At 37.8% G+C, this 23588-nt stretch overlaps 1 protein-coding gene across 1 annotated transcript in view; it reads left to right on the top strand.

Annotated features, from left to right (window-relative positions):
* lrig1 (leucine-rich repeats and immunoglobulin-like domains 1) overlaps positions 1 to 23588 on the top strand; it is an 88081-nt gene that overhangs the window by 25092 nt on the left and 39401 nt on the right. The window contains exons 2-5 of the mRNA XM_072280526.1: positions 10589 to 10660; positions 12944 to 13018; positions 18938 to 19075; positions 19945 to 20088. Coding sequence (XP_072136627.1) covers positions 10589 to 10660; positions 12944 to 13018; positions 18938 to 19075; positions 19945 to 20088 — 429 coding nt within the window. The remainder of the gene's footprint in view (positions 1 to 10588; positions 10661 to 12943; positions 13019 to 18937; positions 19076 to 19944; positions 20089 to 23588) is intronic.

Below are 23588 nucleotides of genomic sequence, written 5' to 3'. Positions count from 1 at the left end.
AAGTATCAAAAAAACATTATTTGTTTTGAGTAGAGCTAGTTGGATCAGGTTTTATATCTGAGTAAATATCTGTGTATGATGCTTCATTTCATCAAGTTGTATAAGATTTTTTTTCAGTGTTGAGCTCGTCTTAGAAAACTTCTACCTGAAGTCTTCCTATTATGTATAATAATCAATATGTTATCGAGAGCTGTAACATGTAAATTAAATTCTTTTGTTCGGAGGCAGCTGGAATTCTGTCTTGGATTTCATGAATTTTAAATTATAGAATCACAAACAAGAGAAAATCTGCAAATGCTGGAAATCCAAGGAAAACACACAAAATTCTGGAGGAACCCAGCAGGCCAGGCAGCATCTATGGAAAAGAGAACAGTTGACATTTTGGTCCGAAATGATTGTACTTTTTTCCATAGATGCTACCTGGCCTGCTGAGTTCCTCCAGCATTTGTGCATGTTATTTATATTATAGAATTATCTTTTGTTTTTTTTTTAAATTTAGAGATACAGCTCAGAGCAGGCCATTCCAGCCTAAAAAGCTGCGCTTCCAGCAACCAACCTAGTTTAAACCCTAGCCTAATCACAGGGCAATGTATAATGACCAATTGACCTACTAACTAGTATGTCTTTGATTTGTGGGAGGAACCCAAAGGACCCGGAGGAAATCCATGTGGTCATGGGGAGAATGTACAAATTCCTTACAGACAACGCCCGAATTGAACTCTGAACTCCAAGACCCTGAGTTGTAATAGTGTCACACTAACTTGCCGCCACCGTGCAGCCCCACTGTTTTTGTAGAAAGGAGGGCTTGTGGTACAAAAAGAGCACATGTAAAAGAAAACAATTTCTGTGCATTAAGTTGTACTTCTCTTCCATTTTGTAAAATTATTCCATTTTGGGGTGAAATCATTGCAGTGTTTCATTTGGCTCCAAGCAGCTGCTTGGTACTCAAGTACTGGCACTTAATTGACAGGTAATGTACATTCAAAAAAAACTGGAAGTGCAAATATTAAGCTTTTCATTTGTATTTATTACAGTTGAATACTATTACATTATTGTAGCAATTTAAACTACAAATAATTCTAGTCACTTCTGCATGTATTTTTTTCATCTATACATTGGCAATATTAATGTCAAAGTAGGATTTGGAGAATCCAAATGTTTCATTGCAAACTCATTACAAGTTTTGCTTTGAAAATAGATTTATAAGTTTCTAAGTGTTATGTCAGGCTAGTGATCTAACCATGACTTTTGGAGGGCTTTTTGCATTTTAGCCACCATAACTGTTTCAACTGATTTTTTTTTTAATATTCTGTTTAATTTAGCAATTGACTCTCGGACATTGACATAAAAGTTGCAGCAGATGCAAGAAGCTCTATTAGGAACACGTTGTATTCAAGTCTGGTGACCAAGAAAGTTACAGGAGGTCCAGATACGAAATCATGGGCTAAGTGGCAATACCGGGCTAAACTTGAGTCAATGAAGGATGCCCAAATTTGCCTACTAGAGTATCAGGTCTGCAGCAGATGCCATCTTATTGGCTGTTCATTCAACCCTGACAGCAAAGCTGCGTACATCAGGATGCACTTTATTGATTACAACTCAACACTCAATACCATCATCCCCTTAAAGCTAATAAACTCCTAGATCTTGGCCTTAGTACCTCCTTGTGCAATAAGTTCCTCAATTTCCTCACTTGCAGATCCCAATCAGTTTGGATTGACAACAACATCTTCCCCACTATCTCCATCATCTCAGGTGCACCATAAGGCTGTGTACTTAGCCTCTTGTTCTACTCACTTTACACTTCTGACTTTATGGCTAAGCACAGCTCCAATGGTATTTTCAAGTTTGCTGACGGTACCACTGTTGTAGGGTGAAACATAGTGCTGATGAATTGGCTTGTAAGAAGGAGATTGAAAATCTGACTGAGTGGTGCCAAAACAACAACCTCTTACTCAATGTCAGTAAGACCAAGAAGCTGATTATTGATTCCAAGAGAGAATTAACTAAATTTTGAAAGCCTGAGATTCTACAGTAATATGGAATTTATTTTTGCAGTAGGTGAAAAGGACAGGATGATTTTACTAACTAGTGCTTTTTTCATTAAAAAGAACATTTCTTCTGTTCAAATTCTGCTGAAAAACTGATGTAATAATTAGTTACAGTATGGAAGGGGACTAATCTGTGGACAGTCGTTGCTAGTTTTTCTTTCGGTAATCTAGTCTACTGTATTCCTTTACTCTTTTATTTTGTAGCAAATTAATTTTAACATCAGATATTTAATGAAATCCCTCAAAAACAGTAATTAAATCTACATCTATCTTGTGTTCAGTTAGTGCACTCCAGACCACAACTATTCCCTGTATTTTAATAAAAGGAAATTTTGTCACACCCTGCATCTTTTATCATTCAGTTTTGTCTTCTGGTACCTGCCCCCTCCACCAGTACAAATGGGAACAGTATAACTTAATATTTGATATTGTTATACCCACTATAGTAAAATTTCTGATTCCTTTCCCTGGAAGCCTACTGTAGTAGTAGTCTGATCACTTCATTCGAGTATGATGTTCTCCTAAGGGGTTGTCTATTGGTGCGTCTTCAGGTGGCTGTAGAGGCTAATCTGGGTTCCACATATTCTGAGGGGCTTCCAGACTTTACAATCCAGCCCCCTTAGCCACTTGCTGTTCACCATGGGACTTAATCCCTTGTGTTAAGGTGGGTTGCCTTAATGGAGAATGCCTGTGTATGACTCTGTTTAACTCGGGGAGACTGATGCATGGGTAGCCACCATACAGTCCTTGACAGATTGGGATAAGGGTTAGTGGGATGGGTTTCAAGACAACTGGGGACCCTTCACTGCTGCAGTCTTCCTCCGCCTTCCCTGCCATTGTGATACATCATCATCTTCCACCAGCTCCACCGTTGAATTCGGTTGGATTGCTCGTTGTCTGAAGTCTCCCCCTTGACCTTATTGCATGGGTAACCCCAGGAGCTAAGCACCAGATGGCTAGTCTCCAGAGGGCATTGCTCTTGGGATCTCAGGAACTCTCAAGCCCCTCTTCCACAACAAGGTGATGATCCTCAGAGAAGGAGGAGATGGCCTGTATCTACTGACTGTCTAACAAAGTTTTATTAATTACTATTAATGCAGTAGTAATATAATCAATTATTGTACAATATAGTCAAATCCAGTACTTTTACACAACAGAAAAATGCTTAATGGTTTAGTGGGAGTGGAGAGAAGTGGATGATGGAGGAGAAAGAAGAAGAGCCTGTTGTTGGCCAAAATCTTTGATTCAGTACACGCATCAAACTAATCAAAAAAAAATACTGGCCTTGCTGACTGCATAATCACTACCAACTATCCTGCTCCTCTTCTTCCCCCACATCCCATTCTGTTTCTGTCCTTGTATCTCTGTCTCTCCCCTTTTATTGTGTGATTCCATGATTTTGATAGAATGGAAAGAAGCAAGTCTGAGGATAACCATCCAGTTTCCGAGCAGTAAGTTCAAGCTTAGCATGTGCTTGTAGATTTTAAGCTCCAGGTGAGTAATGTTGTTAACAATATGCTGCTGAATGAGATGTTGACCATGTTAAATACCAGAGAACTGTCACCCCACCACAGAAAATATATCCTTTTTCAGTTGCTTCCACAGTGGAGGGGCAAAGGTGTGTAAGCTTCATTGGTGAGTTGTTTATTTTGATGTTAATGTATCCTGCTTGTATGGCAGGTATCTGGGATGTGAAACTATATGAAGATAAAGGATTACTCTAAAGTCCTGTGTTCTTCACATTCTGCAAAGAGCAAGGTCTGATTTGTACTGTAATTTTTTTTTCAATCTTTGCACAAATTGTCATTTTGTTCTTTTAAATGTCATATGATTTGGGTATGGTGAATGTTTTATTCTGATCCAGTTAATTTTGGGAAGAGAACCTGAAAATAGTTGGGAGGCAAATCTTTGTGCTATTTAGTCAGAGATAGGAGGGTAGGGGCATTAAACCAGGAAAAAGGTTCTAATCAAATAATCTGGATGGTGCTGAAAGGAACAGATTGATGGTACAAGTATAGGATATAGGTGGAGCTGAACGACTAGATGAGTCCAAGGGCCTAATTTCAAGCAATAACTTTATCCAACTGGAAAATATACTTTGTTCTGTATGGATCATTAGAATACAAGAACGTTCTAAGTTGGAGGTTGTAGTGGATTTGAAAACAGTGGTAGTGAGGAGAAATCATAAAAATGTCAACCTGTTTTATCAGAGCAAAGTAAACCTAGCTAAGCAATGTGATTATCATGATAAAGTCTTCCTTCTGTATCTGTAAATAATCTGAGGAAGGTGTTGTACTTGGCAATGGTGTCTTACATAGTGGAATAGCATGTACTTGTGTATTAAGTCAGAATGACAGCTTTAGTATGGAATATAGGAAAAGTAGTAGGTAGCCGCAAACTCCAGCCTTTTTCACATTGCTGGACCATGGTTAATCTGTCTTCATTCTATTTACCTGTTTTTCCTGTGGTTGCCTGGTTTCCTTACAGAACAAAAATTAGTTTCCAGCCAATTTTTTTTAAAGATCTATCTTGTCTTTACATGTAATAGAAGAAAAAAATCCTCATTTAACTGGCCTACTTTTGATTTAAAATTGTATCTGCAAAATTTCTTTACCAAACAAAATAGTTTACTGCACTTCCTATACCAACGTATATCAACCCATTCTGTTGGACAGATTTTCGGGATGGAGGATGACTGATTTCCACTCTGATTTTGTGGGTTCTGAGGAGATAGTTTGTTCCCATAATGACTTCACAGACTCTTCTACAGATTGTTCAGCTGGTGGCCAGTAAGGTGGGAAGCCGAGTGGGTGTTCAGTGCTGTCTGCCTGTGTCTGCCTCGTTCACTGCTACTGGAGGAATGCGCAGGAGTCTTGGGTTGCAAGGTTTGATTGGCACTGCCCATGTCTGTGAACTCGTTTTTGGAGGACTGTGGTTCATGTTACATGGGTTTCTGATTGGGATGCTTTGGTGTGGACTGCCTCTGCATTCCGCAGTAAATGTGTGACTGCTAAACTGAGGTGAACTAAACTGAACACTCTTGGAAGTTTTGAGGACTCTGTAGTTTGGTGTTTAATATTCTGCGTGTTACTTGCTTGCTTTTTGACATTTGTGTGGCTTGTTCTTTTTTTCATACGTTGGGAATTTGATGTTTTCTTTAAATGGGTTTCATGGTATTTCTTTGTTTTTTGGTTGCCTGCAGGAAGACGAATCTCACAGCTGTATACTATGTACATACTTTGATAATAAATGTACTTTGAATCTTTGAACCTCTTTGATTGTGAAGGGGTCCTCTCCTTCCAGCATGTAATTAGTGATCATAGTGCATGGCCTCAAGGCTCTCAATAATATACCAAATTGCTCCTCCTCCATTTTCAGCATTCACGGGTTAGAACATTCCAGGAATGTTGCTTTTCTTTGAGGGAATTCGGGAAATTCTGTCTGGCTGTAATGTTTTGTCATGACAGAGTGTCTCCACCTATTGCCAGGTGTGTGAGTAATGAGTACAGCCAAGGGCCTTGGTTTTGGGAATGTTGGCCTGGGAAAAGATGCTGATGTTGGTTTGCTTGTACTTCCAGTGAATTTGTGGGATTTTGTTTTGTTAGTTTTCTAGTTGTCTGAGATGCTGTTGCATAGGGCCTTGAAAGCATAAAGGAGGACAGGTTTTACTGCTTCCTAGTAGACCATGAATCTTGTATGAAGTCTAAAATCTTGATCTTCAAATATCCTTTGATGTAAATCTATGCTGTACCAACATATAACTAAGAAACACTTCAGTGCCTGTCCATAATTGTGATAAATGGAGGATTATGACCCACCCATGGTAGCCATGCAACTTTAGTATTAGTTAGTATAGCTCATGATGATGTCTGCTCCTTCTTGAAGAGCTGTGGAATTTGCTGCAATCTTCTGCATCCTTCTCATAGCCCAGCATATTTTTCCTTTAACAGGAGGAAATTCTTGTGATTTTATTGAATCTGCTTCCATCTCCTCCAGAATTACATGCAATCATAACTTGCTATGTATATGTATGAAATAAATTCTTCGATCATTTTTCCTTTAGAAACAGTTTCTCCCCGTTTATTTGATCAAAATCCAGATATCCTGGGCGAGGCAAATCGTTTTCTTAATAGCCTGATTTCTTGACTTTTGTAAACCTCAAGGAATTTGTGTGGTTAAGATAATCTGTCTTCAAGTTTTAAATCTTAGGCTAGCCTATACTTGCCTACAAATTCATCAAGGTTGTATCTTTCCTGAGAGGGATACCTGAAACTAAAGAATCCAGTTGGAAACTCCTGTGTGGTTCAAGATTACCTTTCAAAGTTAAATCTGTAGACTGTATTACACATAAATGCGGTGTTTCGGAGCAGTCGAAACTAAGACAGAAATACATTGGTAATGGCATCTTAAACTCTTACACCGTGTGCTTTATATTGTGCATTGTTTCCTATTAAAATAAAATGCAATGTATTTATTTTTATTTTGTATTTTTTTGTGGATTTAAAAATAAGCATTGCAGAAACGAGAGGGTGAGGACTGTTATGTTTTGTAACTCCGTAAGCTAAACAAAAGAAAGACACAGGAGCCGAGGATACTTCTGAACTTGTTTTTTCTTTAAGTGAAACACGCACATATGATGTGGTGTAATGACGTATGTTATTCATGTACTACTTACGTATAACACATAACCATTACATAAAAACCGTTTGTTCTTAGGTGAACAAATAAAGAATGCATTATCAATGTATTTACAATATTGCACAAATACTACTGAAATATTAAATATACAATACTCACTGCTTAGCTAGATACTCTAACTCAATATAGAATGCATCTCAACTATATATATGGTATACTATATAATACAACTACTATGTACAAATCCACAGCATAGTAAATTTTAATTTATTCCATTCAGGCCTGAATATTTAATTACTGTGAAGAATTTCTTACTATTTTGGTGTAATGTCTTTCCTAACAAGGATGAGGGAAGGGGGGCTGCACTCTGCTTGGCAGGTGAGACTTGTGACTGTGAAACAATCTCAGATTCTGGGGCTGCCCCTGTGGCAGCTGTAGGAGTTGACTCTGAGACTGCTGGAAGAGGTTCTGATAGTTCTTGACACTTTTTTGTTCTCTTAACAATGGACTCTGCTCTCGTCAACTGATTGATATGCCATCTCCACTGTGTAGGGGGTGGTCCAATTCTGTTCTCAATCTTTTCAGATACCCACTTTTGATCACCTCTATGGTTGCTCTCCAGGACTGCCTGTCCAGGAGTGAAACATTGAACTTATTTGTTTGGGGAACCCTCAACTTCTCTCAGCTGTTTGTCCAGGCTCCTTCTGAGATTGGTTTTGAGGAGATCCAAGTGTGAGGGTAAGGGATGACCAAGGAACAGCAAGTTGTTGGTTGTGGAGTGTGCTGCATTGTGATATGCAAGGAGGAATTTGGCAAGCTTCTGATTCAGTGTCGATGTAGTGTGTTCTGCTGACATTGCTCTCACTGTTCTTTAGAGCTTGGACAAACCTTTCCACCAAGATATTTGTAGTTGGGTGTCATGGTGCAGATGTAATAAGTTTTAGTCCATTCATTTTCAGGAATGACTGAAACTGTTTTGCACCGAACTATGATTCATTGTCACTGACTTAAGTTTTATGGAACACCAGTCTTTGAGAAGAGGCTCCCCAGTACATTAACAGTGTGCAAGGCTGTGGTGGAGGCTATTAAAACACTGGTCACTTTTTGTAGCTGTATCCATTACTACCAAGAAATTTGTGCTCATAAATGGTCCAGGAAAATCCACATGAATCCTCTGCCAGGGCCATGCAGGTCATTCCCAAGGACGGAGGTGTTGCTCGTGGTGTGTTTGCATCCCGAACAGTGCATGGCAAGCTGCTTGATCTGCTGATCTATCCCAGACCACCAGACAAAGCTTTGAGCCAACAGTTTCATTTTGACCCTGCCTAGATGACTGGCATGCAGCTCATTCAACACTTTAGCTCTCAACTTGGATGATACAGCAACTCTTAATTCTCACATAAGGCAACCCACGTCAAATGCAAGTTCATCCTGGAGTGACATAAAAATTGAAGAATTGGAATTTGTGCTGCACATTCCAGCCATTTTGGGTTGCCATGTGGAGTGTGGGATCTTTTCTGGTTTCCCTTTGGATTATCTCTGCCATAATAGGTAGTCATTCAATTTGCATTAGGGAGAATACGTCAAGAGTGCCCTCTTCTGTAAATTTTCCAAGTATTTCCTTTTCCAAGGGTAAACTGGACAATCCATAAGTATTCCCATGATGAGTTGTCCTCTTGAATTCAATCTTGTATTTGTGTCCTCCAAGGAAATAGAGCCTATCTGTGCATTCATGCTGCTGCTGTTAGTGGAACACCCTGCTATGGTCTGAAAATGGACACCAGTAGTTGATCAGTAGTGAAGGTAAACTTACATTATTCAAGATTTTGGAGATGTTCCTCGTCATCCTCAGTGATGTCATCCAGGTAACATTGAGTGTCTGGGCAGCCTTGCAGTATCTGATCTGTAGCTTTCTGCCAGAGTGCAGGTATAGATACTACTCCACAAAAAGCTTATTATAGCGATACAGCTCTTTGTGAGTGCTTAGGATGAGAAACACTGTTGGGCTGTTCTTCCATATCCCACTGTAGGTAGGCCTCAGCTAAGTTTACTTTGCTGAAGTGTTCCCTCCAGAAAGATTTGCAAAGATATCCTTGATGCTTGGTAAAGGTTATTGATCTACTTTCAGTACTGGGTTGATGGTGATCTTAAAATCACCACAGATCCTGACATATCAATTCTTTTTGACTATTGGTGCCACTGGCGTTGCCCGTGGGCTCTACTCAACCCTGGAAAGAATTCCTGTAGCCTCCATGCAATCTAATTCACTGGGTACTTTTTAACCATGGATGGTATAAGGAACTGGATGGGACTTGTAAAACTTGGGTATGACATTTTCATTTAATGCTACGTTTGAGTTTTCCAATGCTATCCTTGAACACTACTGTGACATAATCCAGTACCTTTCATAATTTGCTTTCAGTTGACTTTATTACAGGGTAAGTAGCATGCAAATGGTGGATGGATCTTCAGTCAAGTTGTAGTTCTCTCAGCCACTCACGTCTCCACAATGTTGGCCCTCCTGTTTTTTTTACCACATACAAACTCAGTGTGGGGATTAGTGTAACTGTTTTTGCATTGCATAGTACAGCAACATTATTGGTGACTTGTTGACGTGGTTGGCTTCATTCCAAGGCTATCATGAGCAAAAGTTAATCTTTTCATTGTCAATCCCTTTGATGTGGTTGGAAATCTCCTTCTGCCTTATCTTTTCTTTCTCCTTGTTAAAGATTGAGTAAGAACTTTATCACTGCACCTGTACCTGCATAGTGAGGTACTGTTGTCCTTGAGGTGATCAGAGAGAAACTCTGCTGCTAGAAAGAACAGTTAATCCTTTAATCTGATAGTGGAGTGAGACAGGCAATACAAGACTGAAATCTGGTCACTAATTCTGATTTTATAGGTGAAGTCTTTGTAATAATTGGTACATTTAAGATTGTGTAGTGGTGCATAAAATGCTGCGTTTCTAGGTTTGCAGCTGTAAATTCAACTTTGTTTTTGGGTAATGAGAGTTGGCTAATTCAAGCATTTCTTTTTATTACTGGAAATTTATGTTTTGTTTTAAAGGACCGAACAGTTTGCATGGGCCTGTGTGTCCTGAATTGTGATGTAAACAAGTCTTTTTGAGTGACTTAGCTGGACAAACTTTTAGCTTTTGAATTATGCCTTTAAACCTATACAGCTCAGTATTCTTAGAACCACTTGGGGACAAAATAAGCTTTCATGTGGGGAAAACCCGAGTCAATTAAGGAGAGCCAGCAGAGGCCTGTAAAAGACAAATCACTCAATACCTCAAAGTTAAACTTGTTATCCTCATGTTTAAATTTCTTCATAACCTTGCCCTTCTGTCTTTTTTAATCTTGATGCAGAAGCTACAACTCTTTATTTTCATTGCAGCTATTTTTAATCTGTCTATTTAGAATCCTATTTTAAAATGTTTTGCTACTGTTTCTCATTCTTGGAACTCTTAAAGCTCACTTCAGATAAAATTTTAGTCACAACTCCTGATTATTTGTTTTTAGTTCTCTCTCTGCTGTGTATCTAAGTGAAATAGGTTGATTTTGTTTCTCTACAATTTAAGAGCTTTATGCAAATTCAAATTATTTTGAACTTCTTTATACTCCAAAGTAAACATGAAGGGTATATAGATGGGTAAATTAATACATAAACTATATTGTTAATAAATTGTAAACTTCTGGTTAAAATACCAAAAAAGTGTGTCAGGAATAATTTGTGTGAAAGAAAATTCTTCAGCCTTTCACAATTATCATTGTCTTACTAATAAAATACCATTTTACTTATAATGCAGTTTACAATGCAATTGAAGTAAATTTGACAATATTAGCACATTTCAGCTTGGACAGGAAAAGAAATCTAATTTGCATATGCTTTTCTTGCAGAAATTTGAGTTACAATAAACTGGCTGCAATCAATCCCTCTGCTTTCACAGAATTGCCCAACCTTCGTGAAGTGTAAGTACATGTGAACTCTTGAAGTTGATGTGAAATGTTGAAGTTTTAAAGCTATCTGTTGGACATGCTAAGCAATTCAAAGGAGTTATATGTTAAAAATTTATTTTGAATGATCCTGCTTTATTTATACTTCACATCATAAGTTGATTTTTTTTGTATACAATTTTACATTGCTGGAGAAAATCTTAATAAATGATTCATCTTGATTACTTTATAGAAAAAGCTACTCGTTTATGTGGAACTAGACAACGGGGTGACCCATTGGGGCACCCTTTGAGAGAAGGGCAGTGCAGTCTGATGTGACCAGAATGAACATTAAATTTTCCTGAATGCTATTGGTATCGCTTTGCTTTGGAAATTGAAGAAGAAAACCTCAGTTTTCGCGTAGCAAGGCAAATATAGTTCCTCCTCTTTTAACGAAGGACACTTTTGATGGCATCATTTTTGGTTGATCTGGCACCCTGTGCCTCTCGTTGTCATTCTGGAAACGTGCAGTCCTTTCATCCGCTGGCTTATCATCTCTTCTGCTGTTTATTCTTTGTCTCTGATCCTGAAGACGTGCATTTCTCAGCTCCTTTGTCTCTTCCTCTCTCCTCCTCCTTGCCTGTTTTTGTCATTCTGGAGATGTGCAGCCCTTTCATCCCCGTCTCTTCATCTCTTCTGCTGTTTGTTGTTTGTCTCTGATCTTGGAGACATGCATTTCTCAGCTCCTTTGTCTCTTCGTCTCTCCTCCTCCTATGCCAGTTGTTGTCATTTTGGAGGCGGACGTGCATGCCTCTCCTCTTCTGTCTCTTCTTCTTCCATCTTTTTTGTCATGATTCTTTGATCCTGGAGTCGTGTGGCCCTGGCCTCATCCGATTCTTGTTCTCTCCCTCTCCTTGCCGCTTCCCGATGACGTTTGGCGTCATCTCGTGACCGTAATGTCCCCCTTCTCTTTCCATGCGGGATAATTAGGCTGACCATATTTTTTTTTTTACCCTAATGCTGGATAGAAGATGCGAAGCAGTAACACCAAAGCTTCCAGGGTGCTGATTATTCTTGATGATGTGGTTGTCGCTCTCTTAAATGGATGTGATATAGTCCCTGCTGTCCTTTGACTGCAGCAAAGGGTTTGATGGGTGTCTCGAAGTACGCCATTACAATAAGATTTAATTATCTCTTATTGATGGGTCTCAGTTTGATCTGTCCCAATCCTGCACATGCTGATGGTGATTAGCAGAATGTGACCGCTCGAAATAGAGCTGCCCTGCCCTTTTGCTCCGGTTGGTGTCGCTGCTGTGAGTATCGTGAGTGGCTTCTGAGGCTGGCCGTGCGCATGTGTCGTGTTGTGTCGCGGTTTCCATCATGGCTGACAGCGGCTCTCAGGTGAAAGCAGGGCTGTTGATTTTGGCGAGTGAGCAATTTTGTATGGATAGATAACCCTGAACTTTGCCTGCATTTTGTAAGTTAGCGCATTTTAAGTTGATTTAGTCAAAAATAGTGCTGCTGTAATGCACTGTTTGCGCTAATTGGAGGTCACAAACAGACAAGGAGAGCATGAGAGTTTTAGTAGTATATAGATAATGTCACTTAATAGATAACTTTGAATCTTCTTTCCATTTAATAGGGTAATTGATAAACTGAGCAAGAGAAATAGAAAACAATCTGTTTTAAGTTATCCACAATTTTTTCAGTATCTCCAATTCACCAGCATTTATGATATTCTAAAAACATAAAAAATATTTTATGTTAGAATAGGGCACAAGGAGCAGTATTAAGTGTTCTATGATTATTAGTATTTTTTTAAATTTTGTGCCGGAGAGTATACAAGTTGAGAGCTTGGAACGGTCTTAAGTTTGTTCATCTTTTGAATAATTGTCACTGTCTGACTTTAAAATTCTGAAAATTTTAATCATATTGATTAAATCCGGGGAGATCATTTAGGAACACTTATCACACACTGGTGTATATTTGAGCTGGAAACTAAAGATATGCAATCTTAGTATCTTTATAAATTGCAAAATTAACTTTATCAGTCTGCTTTGCATGCAAGATATTCTCTTTATTAGCAAAATTGTTGTCTATAGTTAACTACCTTAATTTTCAATTTCTGCGTAGCCTTCACAGTATCTCTACCTCTCATATGTAGACTGATGATTAAATTTTCAGGAGATTTTAGAAACAAGATTCAAAGAAAAGTTATTTATTAAATGACATTCGATCTCTTTTCTCGCTCTCTCACTCACACAATAAGTTAGTATTTGTAATGAAATATAGTCAAATTGTGTTTATTATCTCCTTTAGGCGGCTTGATCATAATGAATTGACTACGATCCCCGATATGGGACTTGCTTCAGCACACCTGGTCGTTCTCTATCTGTAAGTTATTTCCAACAGTTCATCCTGACGTTTGTTTCTGAGGTACTGTTTCTATGTTAATGTATAACCCAATATTAAACTGAAACAGCGGTTTTAACATTGCCAAAGTTTTCAGTTATTCATTGTTTTGTTTCAGTTTTTGTTGTTATTAATTGAAAATCAAAAGCAAATTCTGGAAACACAGCAGTCCAGGCAGTATTTATGGAAAGAAAAACCAAGCCTACTTGTCAGATTGAAGAGCCTGTACCAGTACCGTGGTATGTCGAAGGCCCATCCAATCTTTGATCTCAGATATTGGCTCTGTTTATTTTTCCATGGATGTTTCTTGATCTGATGAATGTTTAACGAATTTCTGTTAGAATAAAATTATGTCTTTTTAACAGGAAATTAAATCCAGTTTCTGTTTTGTAAATGGGGTTTTGATTCATCGTGTACATCATTTCATTGTGTTTTTATTCTTCTGTATGTATTAACATGTGCATTTTTAAAAAACATTGTGTGCTGTAGATCTGTGAGATAAAGCGTTATATTATCCTGTAGATAATATATTACACTGTCACCTAATTTGTTGTTTGTGAACAGCAGTTAGTCACCAGGGATAATTGTTATGTACCAGAGATAAAGCTTTAGTGTGGCTGTAGTATCTAGGGGAAAAAAAACAGATTTCTTGTTCTGCACTTGCGCCAGAAAGACTCAGCAAGGTAATTTGTATAGTTTTGGGATGATGATGCTGAATTTGTTAAAATGACATTAGCATTAGGGCTTTGTTTTATTATTTACTTCTTCATAGGAATAACAAAGCAACTTAGAAAATTTAACGGCATATGCATGTCTGTGGGTTAGTGGAGCCTGACAGAAGGTTTACGAAATTATGAGAGGCTTCCATAGATAGCTGGTGTCTTTTTTCCAGGGTTGATGTTTAATACTAAACATGCATGCATCATTTATGGTGAAAGGGGGTAAGTTCAAAGGAGATGCGTGGGGTAATTTTTTGACACTGGGTGGGGCCCTTGAATACACTGAGACGAATGGTAGTGGAGACAAATATGATAAGAAGCTTTAAAGAGGCTCTTAGGTAACGTGTAAATGTGCAGAGTGGAAGGATATGGACATTGTGTCAGTAGAAGGGATTAGTTTAATTAGGCATTTAATTATTAATTGTAAAGCACTTTGAACTACAATCGTTCATGTGAAAAGTGCTCTATAAATGCGTTACTTAATTACTAATTTAATCAGTTTGGCACAACATTGTCGACTGAAGGGTCTGTGTTGTACTGTTCTAGGTTTTATGTCAGAAAAGAACAGGAGTCAAATCAATATCAGTATTCAGTGCCGCAATACACTGTAAATACCTTGGATGGAGCTTTGAATTGTGTATTCAACTGAGTGTTCTCTCAAGCAGTTTATGGTGTGGACAAACATTGCTAATGTTGAGTACATGTTTACTTACAGTGTGATTCCTGTTAAACTAAACCCCATGTAGGAACAATAGTCTCCTCTGCATATTTGTATGCATTTATGTTTACATTGGAGAAGTTATAACCAAGTCAGTGAATTGGCCAAAGCAACAGTGTGGCAAGGTATTGATTATAAATGTTGCCAGTACTGTATAATCTTCAGATTTGACATTAGAGATTTGGAATGTTTTTTTTCTTTAGCTTTCATAGGTCAGACCAACCAAGCACTCTACTTCACAGTTTAACCACTGATCACTGATTGCAAAATGACAATAAAGAGCTTTAGGCTGTCTAGAATTGGTCTTTGAAACTTGGACCTCAGTGCTCAGTTATTCTTTCCCAATGCCCCTACCCCCACAACCAATTTAAAATACTGTACTAGGCTTGAGAATATCTATACACCTTAGATCATGATCTAAAAGCATTTTCCACTGCAGTAGTAATTTTTCAGTTTTCCACATTTGTTGAAAGAGGTATGTAATGCAAAGCTGACTATTAACCCTGGTGTTTATCCGTCTCCTCCACGCCCTCCTCACCCTATTTGGGGAGTGGATAATTGGGCAAGAGAGAGAGAAGAAAAAAAAGGAAAAACAAACAAACAAAAAAAACTCAGCTACTGTTTGACTGGCCTTCCCCTTTAATGTACAGTTGCAAGAAAAAGTTTTTAAACCCTTTGCAGTTACCTGCTTTTCTGCATTAATTATACTGGGCCCTTATTAATATTACTAAGGATCCCAACCATCCATCCAGCATCGTCTTTGACTTTTTACCATCAGGCAGGAGATAAATCATCAGGCACATAATCAAGAATGGTTAAGATGAGAAACAGTTTTTTCCCCAGGCCATTAGGCCTCTTAACTCCTGGCTGCATTTATTCAAAGTGTTACTGGTTAATCTAATCTGTACCTTACAATTTTTAATATTAATACAGTTGTGTGTGATTTGTCTATAGTTTTTATCCTTGCCTTCATAAGTTATCATCACGGAGGAAATTGGTGCTCTCCAAAAAAAGCATTGCTGCATGTCTCAAATTTGCAAAATATCACCTGGATGTTCCACAGCACTTTTGGGACAATGTTCTGTGGATAGATGAGACAAAATTGAACTTTTTGGCAGAAATGCACGTCATTATGTTTGGAGATCAAAGGGCACTGCACACACCAAGACCAAATTCTCATCCCACCCGTGAAGGGGGCTACTTTGCTGCCTCAGGGCCTGGATACCTTGCAGTCGTTGAGGGAACAATGAATTCAAAATTGTATCAAGACATTTTGCAGGAGAGTGCCAGGGTAGTGGTCCCTCACCTGAAGCTTAATAGGAGTTGGATGATGCAACAAGACAATGATCAGAAAGACAAGAATAAATCAACAACAGATTAGTTTAAAAAAGAAGGTAGTTTAAAAAGAAGTAAACTTGTGTTTTGGATGGCCAAGTCAGAGTCCAGACCTTAATCCAATTGAGATGAATACTGTGGGATGACCTGAAGAGGACTTTTCTTGCTAGGGATCCCAGAATTATTGATGAACTGAAACATTTTTGTATGGAAGAATGGTCTAAAAGGCCTCCTCGCTATTGTGCAGGTCTGATCAGCAGCTACAGGAAATGTTTGGTGGAGGTTATTGCTGCTAAAGGAGGTTCTACCAGTTATTAAATACAAGGTTTGACATACTTCTTCCAGCCTGGACTGAATGATCAACAATGTGTTCAATAAAGACATGAAAAGTACAATTATCTGTGTATTATTAGTTTAGGCAGATCATGTTTGTCTATTATTGTGACTTAGATGAAGATCAGACCATATTTTATAAGTAATGCAGAAAACCAGGATATTGCAAAGGGTTCACAAACTTTTCCTGCAACTGCATATTTACTATATACCTTCTCATTGAACTTGGATTTGCTTCCAGTTCATTTGTTATAAGGTTACAGTTTGTAGTGAAATACCATTTTTGTTCTGATATCTCAGTAACCTGGTAGATGGTTTGTTTTGAACTTCCCATGTCGCAATACCATTTTACTTCCACAGGGATTTTGCAGTGGTTGCTCGTGTCAATAATTTTGAGGACAGATGAGCAAGGGTGAGATCAAAGAGCATTGTGAGAACTTGGCAGGCCAGGTACTCATCAGTGAGGTCAACCATTGTGCAAGAACTTTTAAAAACTTCTAAGAATATATCCATCATGTGAGGGCAGCACCTACGAGAATGCTGAGTTGTCACACTTGTCATTTTCATATTTCATTGTGATATAGAAAATGACAGTGTGGCCCATTGAGGTTATGTTATCGGAGCAATCCCATTAATCCCATTCCCTGCTGTGTAATCTGTAGTCTCTCATACCAGTGCACTCCACCCTAATTTTCTCCATGGTATGGATAGTTTGACAAAATGATATGTCAGTGAGGAAGAAAATAAAGTTATGTGTAGAAATTGCAAATATCCTGAGGGAGTTGTGATACCCACGCTCCCCACTCGTTGGAATTCAGAAGGATAAGAGGAGATCTTATAGAAGTATATTAAAATTATGAAAAGGATAGATAAGATGGGGGCAGGAAAATTGTTTCCTCTGGTAGGTGAGACTAGAACTAAGGGATATAGCCTCAAGGTTCGGGCCAGTAAATTTAGCACTGAGATGAGGAGGAACTGCTTTTCCCAAAGAGTGGGGAATCTGTGGAATTCTGTACCCAATGAAGCAGTGGAGGCTACCTCAGTAAATATATTTAAGCCAAGGTTGGATGGATTTTTGCATAGTAGGGGAATTAAGGGTTGTGGGGAAAAGGCGGTTAGATGGAGATCAGTCCATGGTCAGATCAGCCATGATCTTAATGAATGGTGGAGCAGGCTTGATGGGCCAGATGGCCTACTCCTGTTCCTATTTCTTAAGTTCTTGTGTATGATTTAGATTTTTAGAATCAGGATTGTCAGCAGCTTTATTTTAATTCTATTGCATTTCATTCAAAACATTTTACTATTTTTATTATTATTAAGGCAAATTGAAAAGCTTCCCAAGTCAACATTATCTGATTACATACTTCCAATTCTTCTTATGGAACTTTATACCTTGGCTCTGATAAAACTGCCTGAGCTCTTGCTGTTCACTCAAATGAAGTATGGTTCTTTTAAAAGACAATAAACTCGTATCTCAGTAACTTGGTGCCCAGGTGGAAGGATTTATTTTTGACATCAGTCCTACTGTTTGAAGTATTTATATGAGCAGAATTTCTGTAGAGTACTGCAGTTAATGCTGTTACTTCACAGATCTGTGTTGTGACTTGAAAGACCTGTAATTGAAAGTCCTTTGTAAGGAGCATATTTGCATTGAATTATGCAAAATATTTCCAGTGGAGCAGAGGTAGGATCAAAAGCAATTGACCTGTCCTTGGATGATGTATATTGAATTTAAAATAAATTGTGACATCAGTGAGATCAGTCTATTTGATCTGTATCTGTAGAGTTTCCTAACAAGAAGTATGCTCCAGTCAGGGATCAATACAACACAAACATTTAATCTCTCCAGATATGGTTGAGGTCATTGCATCTAAATTAATTGTACTTCTAATAATTTTCATATAGCTAGTGTCACCTTATGTACATATTCAAACCGTCTGAGTATATATGCTAATCTTGTGTATTTACAGCCACACTTAAAAACAGTTCTTGTTCATTGTGTTTTATAGGATTGTTTTTATATTCATATTTATTGTGTTTTGTTTTTTTTTAATTGTTTTCTTTATGCTTGTGTTTTTTGTTATGCTGCATCAGATCTGGAGCAACAGTAATTTCATTCTCTTTTTGTTGTTTATTGTCATTCAATCTTAAATCTTGAATTAATGATTTTTGTCAGAAAGGATGTGGTCTCTGTTTCAATTTTAAATGAATTTGACATTTTCAATGAGAAACTTTCCATGCAGTTTTGTTTTTGTTTGTTTGTGCTTGGAGATTTTAATAATTTAAAATATGGTAGGGTATTTGCTTCAGTATCATTCATGTTGATTCGAACAGAAATCTATTTATAATGTGGGCCTGCTAGAAGTTGTAAATATTCTCACTAGTCGATAGAAATGTGAATTTATGCTCTTTATTTTATGAACATAACCTCAGAATAGGATATGCAATGATTTAGTTTTCTCCTTATCCTTGTTGATGACTATGCTGATATTCCAAATGGCAAGTTCTTATTAAGGAGTTAAAGTTGCCTCTACCTATTTTTAGCATGAATTGGCTATTACACACCAACAACCATGTAGGCTTGACTGGGCTTTGGGTTTGGTCTTGGTCCAAGTTAACTGGATACTCTTCTCTGTTGCATTGACATCAGGATATGCAGATATGTAGGCACACATGTGCACTCATACACATATACTGCAAATGTGCACAGGCATATTTCTCCTCTTCCACCCCTCCACCACCCCATTCACCCAATATTGACTGAGTTGTTTCACTTATATATTTTTTCTTTAACAGGCATCACAACAAGATCCGCAGCATTGAGGCCAATCGCTTGAAGCTCTATGAGTCCCTAGAAACATTGGATCTAACTTACAATGAAATAACTGAAATCCAAAATAATTGCTTTCCACAGCATCTTAAGATTAAAGATTTGTGAGTATTGTATTGTGTTTAAAATATTGATCAAGAGCTGGAAAGGACTTTCTGTTTTCTCTATGATGGAAAACAGATCAGTTGTGCAGTTTAATTACTTGAGGTTTTCTATGTTACTATGACCTTGCTTCATTATACAAAATTATTATGTCCTGCTTAATTCTGAAAGTGGATTGGCTGTCTATAAGGCACAGGATAGGGTTGGTATGAAGTTCAGTTTTTGTGTTATATCACAATAGAGATTTATGGCACAAAAGGTCATATCTATGTATGGTCAGGAAAATGCTAATAGACCATTTCTACGTTTTGCTCTTGGCCTGTAGCTTTGCAACCATAGGCACTTTGATGCTCATCCAGGTGCTATTTAAGTGTGGTGAGGGATGTAATAATTGGATGATCTGTTTGGGTAATATTAAAATAGAAATATTAGGGTCCTGAAGATAATTCCCTTGCACTGACAAATTGCCATGTGAGTTTTGCATCTGCTCAAGAAGACATTCAGGCCACTGTTCATTAGCTCATCAGTAACGTAGTAAAGTGTCAGCAAGTTTATGTTGCATCCTCCTCTGCTATAAATTTGTCGTCTTTGTTAACCATAAACCTAAAACCTTGTCCAAAGATAATATTAGTAGTCTAAGAGGTGAAATTCACTTGACAAAAATACAGCACGCTACAGTAGCTTTTTGTTTGAATAAATGGTTGTCTTGCTTTGCCCACAGAATTCTGATTTTATTTTGACTTATTTCAGAATGCAATGAATTTAAAAAAAAAAAGTGACCTAAATAAATATTATTTTACTGTGACTTGTATCACTGCTGCTGGATCTGCTAATAAACCCTACTGTAACCTGTCAATCTATATTCTTGTAGATATTTGGGTAATAACAGAATCAGTATTATGGAGCCTGGCACATTTGATAATTTATCAAACACCTTACAAGTTCTTCGGCTAAGCAAAAATCGAATTTCACATCTGCCTGTTAAGGTCTTCAAGTTGCCACATCTGGTGCAACTGTAAGTAGTAAACGAGAATTTTTATTGTCAATTTTACTAGGATTGTTGTACTTGCACAGTAAACAGTTTTTTTTCTCCTGGTGTATATAATGCCAAAGGTTCAGTTTAAAGCATGAATACAGTTGCCCTGAATTTGTGGCTGGCATCAAAGTATGAAGCATTGATCTAGTGAACGTTGGTGAGAAACCTCACTTTTTGAAAGCCTACAGCTGTTCAAGGGAATTCTTGTTGCAAAGGCTGTAAATATTCAACTGACAACAACCAGAATTTCTGGGTTTAAGATATTCCTCTAGTTGTTTATTTGTTGTGCTGTGTATCAAAGCTAATCAGTTGTATTAAATCTAGGTGTTAAATATATTTGTTGTTGTTCAGTTGTTAAGTTGAGTCTGACTCTTCGTGACCTCATGAACCGTAAGGTCCATAGAGTTTTCATGGCAAGATATTGAAGTAGATTGCCAGGCCTTTCTCGCGCAGATACTGCTGCTGCCCAGGCTGGGACCTGTCTGAGTTTGAACTCTGGACCACCTACCTTGAAGTCCAGTGTTGATGCCTCTACACCACTAGCCAGCCCCTAAATATATTTAGTGTACCTTATAAACTGGATTGTTTTATCATGTTGATTTACTTAATTTGATCTTTGCAGCAAAATAAATCAAATCAAAATTAAATTTTATTATACAGAATGCTGAGGGAACTCAGCAGGTCAGAGGGCATCTATGGAAAATATGAACAGTCAGCATTTTGGGCTGAGACCATTCTTTTGATTTCCTCCAGCATCTCCAGAATCACCCATGTTGCTTTAAATTTTATTAAATCCCAATTTGATGAGATTTTTTAAAAAACTGGAATGATAATGCATGTAAACTGAATTCCTTTCTTCCTTTATACAGTGGCATGCAAAAGTTTGGGCACCCCGGTCAAAATTTCTGTTACTGTGAATAGTTATGTGAGTAGAAGATGAACTGATCTCCAAAAGTCATAAAGTTAAAGATGAAACATTCTTTTCAACATTTTAAGCAAGATTAGTGTACAATTTTAGAGTGTAAGAAAGGAATGGAGCACCATGCAAAAGATTGGGCACCCCAAGAGATTTGAGCTCTCAGATAACTTTTACCAAGGTCTTAGACCTTAATTAGCTTGTTAGGGCTATGGCTTGTTCACAATTGTCGTTAGGAAAGGCCAGGTGATGCAAATTTCAAAGCTTTATAAATACCCTGACTCCTCAAACATTGTCCCAACAATCAGCAGCCATGGGCTCCTCTAAGCAGCTGCCTGGCACGCTGAAAATTAAATTAAATTAAATGATGCCCACAAAGCAGGAGAAGGCTATAAGATGATAGCAAAGCGTTTTCAGGTAGCCGTTTCCTCATTTCATAATGTAATTAAGAAATGGCAGTTAACAGGAACGGTGGAGGTCTGGAAGACGAAGAAAACTTTCCGAGAGAACTGCTCGTAGGATTGCTCGAAAGGTGAATCAAAACCCCCGTTAGACTGCAAAAGACCTTCAGGAAGATTTAGCAGACTCTGGAGTGGTGATGCACTGTTTTACTGTGCAGCGACACTTGCACAAATATGATCTTCATGGAAGAGTCATCGGAAGAAAACCTTTCCTGTGTCCTCAGCACAAAGTGTCAGAAGTTTGCAAAGGAACATCTATAGAAGCCTGATGCATTTTGGAAACAAGTCCTGTGGACTGATGAAGTTAAAATAGAACTTTTTGGCCGCAATGAGCAAAGGTATGTTTGGAGAAAAAAGGGTGCAGAATTTCATGAAAAGAACACCTCTCCAAATGTTAAGCACAGGGTTGGATCGATCATGCTTTGGGCTTGTGTTGCAGCCAGTGGCACGGGGAACATTTCACTGGTAGAGGGAGGAATGAATTCAATTAAATACCAGCAAATTCTGGAAGCCAACATCACACCGTCTATAAAAAAAAGCTGAAGATGAAAAGAGGATAGCTTCTACAACAGGATAATGATCCTAAACACACCTCAATCCACAATGGACTACCTCAAGAGGCGCAAGCTGAAGGTTTTGCCATGACCCTCACAGTCCCCCGGCCTAAACGTCTTCGAGAATCTATGGATAGACCTCAAAAGAGCAGTGCATGCAAGACGGCCCAAGAATCTCTCAGAACTAGACATCTTTTGCAAGGAAGAATGGACAGAAATCCCCCAAACAGGAATTGAAAGACACTTAGCTGGCTACAGAAAGCGTTTACAAGCTGTGATACTTGCCAAAGGGGATGTTACTAAGTATTGACCATGCAGGGTGCCGAAACTTTTGCTTCGGACTCTTTTCCATTTTTGTTATTTTGAAACTGTAAAAGATGGAAGTAAAAAAGTAATCTTGCTTAAAATATTAAAGAAATGTGTTATCTTTAACTTTATACCTTTTGGAAATCAGGTAATCTTTTATTCGCTTAGCTATTCACAGTAACAGAAATTTTGACCAGGGGTGCCCAAACTTTTGCATGCCATTGTATACTGTTTAGTGATTACTGAATTTGTTCTTTCAAAACATGGATTATTTAATTTGTAGCATTTGAGTAATAAATAATGTACATCCCTTCTAAACTTAAAGAATAGCTGGCTACATAAATTGAAAATCACATTTAGACACAACTTCTACGACAAATGTAAATCAGTACATTCATTAGAAACTCACAAATACATTCTTTATTGGGAACCTGTGCTTCACAACATTATATAATTCACTGTCTTCACACTTCCCTTTATATGTTTTTGTGGTATTTGCCTCTTGCATATATAAGTTTACATCCAACTAATTTGACAAGGAGAGGTCAGATTACTCAAGCAGCCGAGAATGTTATTTTAAGTAGTTTATTTTCCCAAGAAAAGGTAGTCGAATAAAGCAATGCATTAACTTAAGTTTTCTTTCCCTATTCTGAATGCAATAATATAGTTTTCTAAGTAATTCCCACAGTAGTTTGGATTTACTATCATTGGTAATTCCATTTGTATTCTCAATGTGAATATCAATTTGGACTTTCATAATCAATTTTTTTTGGGCCTGCTCATTAGTTTTTAAAGCTAAACAATTTCAGGTTACGCTTGTTAATTTATGCTGGAATTAATATGCTTATTTAATTAAAAATCACAGTATGACTTGCCAAGATTGGAATTTGCAGTGATCAGGTGAAAATTGGAACAGAAGGTGGCCTTTTTGGAGCCCTGGGCAAAATAAAGAAACATATATTCTGTTGTAGCTTCTCATGGGCTCAACATTCCAGTATACATATCAATAAAAACATGCTTGTATCAGATTTTGTTGGTCAGTTCACTTGTAATTTGAATCCTCCATTCTGGGATCAAATTTCAATAGTTTTTAATGAACATTTTGATAAACACCACAGGTGAATGACAAAGAATATTTGTTCTTTTAATTCTGTGCAGCATTGATAATTGAACTCTGAGGAGACGGTGGAAAAGATAATGTCTCTTTTGAAAACTGTTACCTTGGGATCTGTCAGTCTTAAA

This window comes from Mobula birostris, chromosome 16, assembly GCF_030028105.1.
Source record: "Mobula birostris isolate sMobBir1 chromosome 16, sMobBir1.hap1, whole genome shotgun sequence".
Taxonomy (NCBI): Eukaryota; Metazoa; Chordata; class Chondrichthyes; order Myliobatiformes; family Myliobatidae; genus Mobula; species Mobula birostris.
Note: the sequence above shows the minus strand (reverse complement) of the source record. Positions and strands in the feature narration are given on the sequence as shown.